Genomic DNA, 6,327 nt, shown 5'->3' with positions numbered 1-6,327 from the left:
TCAGCAGTACTATATATTACAAAAATCTTACTGTTATTATTATTATTATTGTTCATTGCATGTCAGCACAGCATTAGTACTTCAGTGTAAGCACTGCAAACATACACATGATTAGTCAGACGGAGTACTGGGTACAATTTCCAAAGTTTAGCTTCCTCAGTCTACCCACACCATCTAGGAATAAGGCAGGTGATCAGTAGGTTTTGTGAATTAAAGTTAACAGCCTGAATGCTTGCTTTGTTTTCCTCCCACACATCTTAAATCTGTCACTTATTCTGCTGGACGTTTGGTTCCTCAGAGCAAATCCGGTAACTCCAGCAGGTCATACCTGAGGAAGGCTGTTAGATGGCTGAAACATCGTTCGTTTAGTTTTTTCGCTTTCCTGTGTACAAAGGAAACAAACAGTGAATAGCTAGAGGGCTCTTTGTCTTTCATACTATTCTTGACACAGTTTTCTGCTAGAAAGATAACCATGTAGTCTCAGAGATCTCACTCACACGCTCACACACATTTATAATCACTGACACTTTATTCCATTGAGGGCATCTTGCCATAAATTTGTAGAACTGCTCATATTTATGTGATAAAAGCTTGACAGTTAATTCCCACACAGCATTGTCAAGACTTCACATCAACAGTTGTAACAGAATTAGCAGTGTGGCCACTTAGCAACCAAATGCTTTTGCTTTTGCATTCTTACAGCATGGCGCCGCCTCCTTTTAGGCTGAATGCAATCCTGTCCATATGATGGCCACTGGAACCCTTTGGGGGGCATTTGGTTATGCTCACTCTCTACCTCTTCAGAATCAGAGTCTTCTTGTTGCATCAAAGGAAAGTGCTTATCTGGGTAAATCTCCTTCAGCTTGCCCTCAAAGAAGACTTCCAGGCATTGTCCAGCCTCCGCAACCTCTGAATCTGGCTGTAAAAGAAGAAATAATAATCCTGTATTATTGTATGTATATAGCTCACCAATGGGGTAGCAAGGTCTTCCTAGCCTCCTCTCTGAAATAGCATCTAGAGGCACTTAGACACTGTCCTGCGTATCTCCACTAGTCTCCTTTGGACCCCCTATAGTCTAATAGCCCCACTGCTCTTACACCCGCTATTGAGAAAGACATTTTCTACACCCACTAAAAGATGGATGTGCTCTGGGTCAGAGTACAGAAAGCAACAAGTGCTTTGGCAACTTCTTAGCTTTCCTCCAATATATTTCCTTTCTTCCAGTTACTTTGCTTCGGTCCCTCCAAGCCAATGTGGTAGATCATATACAAGGTAGGCTGCTAGTTGGCTGTAACAGGGAGCCAGGGGTTCCTGTTACTTTGAGAGACAGACTGTAGCAGAAAGGGCCCCAGGATTAGCTGTGGGAGGGAATGCAGCAAGGGAGCAACTGTAGCCTATAAGTGCAGTAAGCAGTCCATCAGGCTGGGATGACACACCTGTGTCCAGTCAGAAGAGTACCTGATTGAGAAGGGAGGGCTTCAGTGGATATAAGCCTGCAGCAGGGATCGAGTGCTGCCCTGAACTCCGTGGTACGAAGAGCTCCTACTAGCCTGAGCTGGTAAGAGGCAGAAGCTGCAGGGCAGACCAGGTATCCCAGGGACTGAGAGAGCCAGCAAGAGGGGGAAGGCTTCTGCAGTGGTATGACAGCCCAGAGGAGACTTTGCGTTTCTCTAGGAGCAGTCTGCTTGCACTGTGTCTTATAGTTGGGGACCGGAGAAATGGATAGTGGTTGGAGGGAAGGATGGGAGGACCCCAGATTCTGAGCCCTATCCAGGGCAGCCAAAACTGAAAGGACCATAGCCTGAGCCCTAAGGGTGAGATAGGGGTGAGCTAAGGCCAAGAAGGCCAGAGTCTGTGCCCCAAGGGGGAGCTGGGGGCAGGCTCAAGCTAAAAGGGCCATAGGCCAAACCTGAGTGGGACAGGCCAAGGGCCAAGTAGCTGAGATGCAAAAGCCAGGCCAGAGGACTCAGGCCTAGGCTGGCAGTCTACAGCAAGAGTAACCAGTGGACTAAAGCCAAAATGGCCGAGGCCTATACAAGCCGGTCTGTGGATCTAGGGTACAGGCAGGCAAACTCCAGCATGCATGCCAGTGTGGCACACAAAGACATTTTGTTTGGCACTTGTGACTTGGGGAAGGGGTCTGGACTGCGCTGCCACAAGGATCAGGCCCCTTGCGGCTCCCCCGCTCTCTGCTCCTAGCACACCAACATCTTACAAATTGAAGTTGCAGGTGTTTTTGGCACTGTGCTCAAAAATGTTGGCAACCCCCAACCTAGGGTAACATCTGAGAGGCATGGGTGGGGCTACAGGGGGGAGAGAGAGGCCACAAATAGTCCAAAAAGGCAGTAATAGGGCCAGGAGAGCCATGACTCAGCGCCCAAGAGCCACAGTGGAGCCAGAATTGGGCTCACTTTGGGATCCTGAGGCAGCCTCCCTTTCACACTAAAAATAATTACATCAAGGCTTGGCAGGTGAGGAAGAAGAAAGGGTACCCCAGAGTCAGAGTGAAGGCAGGAGTCGAGTGGCCACTAGGAGGCATCACAGCCACCCCTAGAATGCCTGATCCTGCTACAGTGGACAAAACACTGTTCTTTAACTTTATCCATGTATGTCCAAACTCAAAACATTCATTTTTGGCATTAACAAGTCTGTAGAATTTACTAAGAATTTAAAACCTGACTGTCTACTCCATTACACCAGTTTTATGAGAGTGGAATGTCAATGGAACCAGCACTACAACTGGGACCAGGTTAAATTTTGAGCTCTCTGCCCCTTCACTGACTTATTGTGGCCTGTGCTGGTTTCTGCATAGTGGGTACTTACATAATTGAACTTTGCACAATTCCAGAACATGAGACGCACATCCGCTACCAGCTGGTCAGGTGCATAATAGTGTGATTTCTCCCTCTTTTGGAGTTTTCTCCGGATGATTGACAAGTCCATGGGCCTTTTAATGATCTGATAGTAATGCCGAGCCTGTGATTTGAAGAGAGATTGTTATGTATGATCTTTTTATAATAAGAACCCTGTAAATGATACTGTCTGTGGTATACAAAGAAATAAAGATCAATACAAACAAAGATAAAAGCATTTAGCTGTGAGGTAGTGTTAGAATGATGTAGTCAGGATGGTCCAGGAATTATGTGAGAAGCAAGGATTTCTTTGGGTTATATCTTTTATTTGACCAAGTGCATAGTTGAGATAATAGATAAGCTTTTGAATGTTTTGCATTTGAAATTCTAACTATGCAGCTGGGAAGTGTCTTGCACTTTAAAAGCTTGTCTAACTATATTCCAACTATGCACCTGGTCCAATAAAAGATATCATCCAAAGAAATCCTTGCCTTTAACTGTGAGAAAATTCAGTATTAATGGGTGCCCATATGTAAGTATGGAGGCTGCTCTGACGCACTGTAATTACGAGTGTGTTGGAGTGTGCTAATTACTGCACTCCAGCAGCCTTCCACACCTTGTGTACCAGTGTCCCCATGCTTCAAAATGGAGGCAGGGATGCTTTATTTAAGCTCATTTGACAAGCTTTAGTTAAAGCATCCCTGCCACCATTTTGACACTCTAGGTGCTTTAATTAGAAAAGCTCTTGAAGCCACACTAATTAAAGCATCCTCTACCCGCCACATTCCCAGAGCACATGTATTAATGCCCAATGTCTCCATTCTACAAATAAGGAGTGTTTTACAGGACAACAGGAGTGAGTTTGCCCAGGGTCAAACTGAGGCAGAAAAAGAAATTTAAATGGATTTCTTGACCTCTACACCAGCGGTTCCCAAACTCTGGCAGATTGTGCAACACCAATTTAAAACAATACAACCTTAAGTACCACCAGCAAATTTTTCAGTTCAACCGTAAGTACCACCAGCAAACTTTGTCATACAAAATAATTCTAATAAATTTGTTAATGAGCACCACACTAACAGGTTGTCTGCGTACCACTGGTGGTATGTGTACCACAGATCGGGAACCACTGCTCTAGACAAACGCCATCTTCCCCCATTTCTCTGTAGACAAATCCAAGACTGGATTAAATACCAACCTGACTGTGAGAATGATCACTGCACTATGGTGTCTTTTCTGCAATCTGCAGTCTCTGGAGTTTCACCCTATCACAGCATGGCATGGTTGTTGTCATTTAACCCTTAGGAATTACATAAATAATACTACCATGTAGATAACCCTTACACCTAGGTCTGCCAAAAAAATAAGTTTCTGCAACACTCACTTTATAGATAAGAGAGAGAACCAACTTGTTCCACTCAACTAATAAAGGCCCTTCGCAGGAAGGTTGCATTTAAGCTAATCCTCTCTGCTGGTTAAAAAGTAGAGCTGTGGCATTCTTGTCCTTCCTGTTGTGCCTTTATACCAGAGCACAACAGCATGACAGACACTGCTCAGCCTGGAATAAATAGAAAATTGTCACCACAAAGCTTTACTGATGAACCCACAGCTCCCTTAGCAGGCCACAAATTAGACCCTCTCTCTCTCTCTGAGAAACAATTTTCTTGTTGCTAATAAGTTCCACAAACAGCTTGTTATGTGGTATTTTTATTTTATACTACTCTATGGACCATTCCTTCATGCTGGGACTATTGTTTTTCTCTCATTCTCTCCACCAACTTGCTTCAAGCTGTGCTCCAGTATCATGATACTTTCATTTCATCTTGTCATAATCAGTATTTTCCTCAGTATACTGAGGTAATGGTTGATACTATAATACCAACAGGCAACCAGAGTCTTAACAGTAGTACAGATAACTCCTTTTCCTACTGAAAACAGAATGGCATCACTTCTGTCAGAGAACAGACCAGAAAGGAGGAAGTCTATGGTTACATCTCAGTCCAAGTCTCTCGTACTGCAGCATGGTATTCGATAGTATCATTTCATCACTAGATCATTTTACGTTCTCTCCATATAGAGGAAGTCAGTTGTCCCAGCTTACTGTGATACCTGCCACCGTACTCATGTCTTGCAAACAACTTAAACAAAAAATTCAAGCCTGGCATTAAAATATTTGCTGGCAGAAAGTATAGGCTACCAGGGTTATATTTTCTGAACAGCTGTCAGTGGGGAAAGACACTATTAAGTATGCCTATCTTTAGGAAGACAAGTGAGAAATGTTTTATAAGAACTGGAGCACAATTTGGATTCTCTCCCATCTCTGTGTGTAAGTAGAACTTACCAGTGGACTGACAGGCTCGTGGAAGGGTAAGCTCAGACTGCTGCAGAACAGGAAAAGCACCAACTTTTCACACTTCTGGAAAAGACAAATTTACATTACTATTTATTTTGTTTTTAAACGGAGTTGGGCAAAGTTTTGCAGCACCCACTGGCTGAGTACTGTAACAACTGAAAGCTGCTATACAGCCTATGCAGCACTAATGCCAGAGGACATTTCACTTAAGATATTATGCAAATTATGTCATGTTAAAGCTCAGTACTTCAAATTGTACAGGATGGTAAAAATTTATTCTACATTCACATCTATTTCAATACCTGATTACAAGAAAAGCATAAACAAAGTGAAAACTATGTGCCTAAGAACATAATTAGATGCAGCTGCTGATTTCTGCATAGAGAGTAAAATCAGGTAGAGGTCTGCACTCTTATATTATTCAAGGAAACAATGATCCAACTGAACCTGTTACATACACGTTTTATAACAGTGAGAAAAAATAACTATACAAAGACTAGATTAGTCTAAAAATGACCTACCAATACCACTCCAGGATTGTGCTTAACCACCTGAGTGCACTAGCAGTTATACATTTATAACAAGTAATTGTATATGTAATGATTGTTTTGTATAAATTGGAAAATTCATGTGTACAGATAGGGATACTCAATTATATAAAGCACACATTTGCAGGGAGTCTTGATGTCTTACTTTAACTTATTAAACCCATTGTTTTTTAAGATAACAGAATGTTAACATAAACACCTCAAATAACACATCAAATAACCTAAAACCTGTTGTCACTCAAAAAAGCAAGTTTTGTCCAAGACACAACAGACTTTCTACAAAAACTTAAAAACACAGACTACAGTTGCATTCATTCCCCCTTCCCCACTCCCAACCTCTCTCTCACCTACTGACCACCTCAATTTACATTTTAACTAACTGGCTTTCTTGCATATGTACTGGCTGCTTTACTACGCAATTCAGGAAGAGCAGACGCTTCCTCAGCCTGACAAAAGGTGTTTGTGCCTGTCACGGCGGGGTCCTCGCGGAGGGCCGTGTGCTCCTTAAGGTCCCTCGCTCCGTGTCAGGCCGGCCCAAGGCACCCTCTAATTCTCGCCCGCCACGTCTTGTTGG

General features: G+C 43.2%; 1 protein-coding gene across 1 annotated transcript in view; it reads right to left on the bottom strand.

Moving 5' to 3' along the window:
• Window positions 1-6: 6 nt before the first annotated feature.
• The window catches only part of TRIM66 (tripartite motif containing 66), a 96,707-nt gene continuing 90,386 nt past the window's right edge, over window positions 7-6,327 (bottom strand). Inside the window, exons 20-23 of the mRNA XM_025197411.1 lie at window positions 5,194-5,268; window positions 2,824-2,976; window positions 701-919; window positions 7-382 (exon numbers count right to left, since the gene is read on the bottom strand). Coding sequence (XP_025053196.1) covers window positions 323-382; window positions 701-919; window positions 2,824-2,976; window positions 5,194-5,268 — 507 coding nt within the window. The 3' untranslated portion in view covers window positions 7-322. The remainder of the gene's footprint in view (window positions 383-700; window positions 920-2,823; window positions 2,977-5,193; window positions 5,269-6,327) is intronic.

This window comes from Alligator sinensis, unplaced genomic scaffold (assembly GCF_000455745.1).
Source record: "Alligator sinensis unplaced genomic scaffold, ASM45574v1 scaffold502_1, whole genome shotgun sequence".
In the NCBI taxonomy this organism is placed as follows: domain Eukaryota; kingdom Metazoa; phylum Chordata; order Crocodylia; family Alligatoridae; genus Alligator; species Alligator sinensis.
Note: the sequence above shows the minus strand (reverse complement) of the source record. Positions and strands in the feature narration are given on the sequence as shown.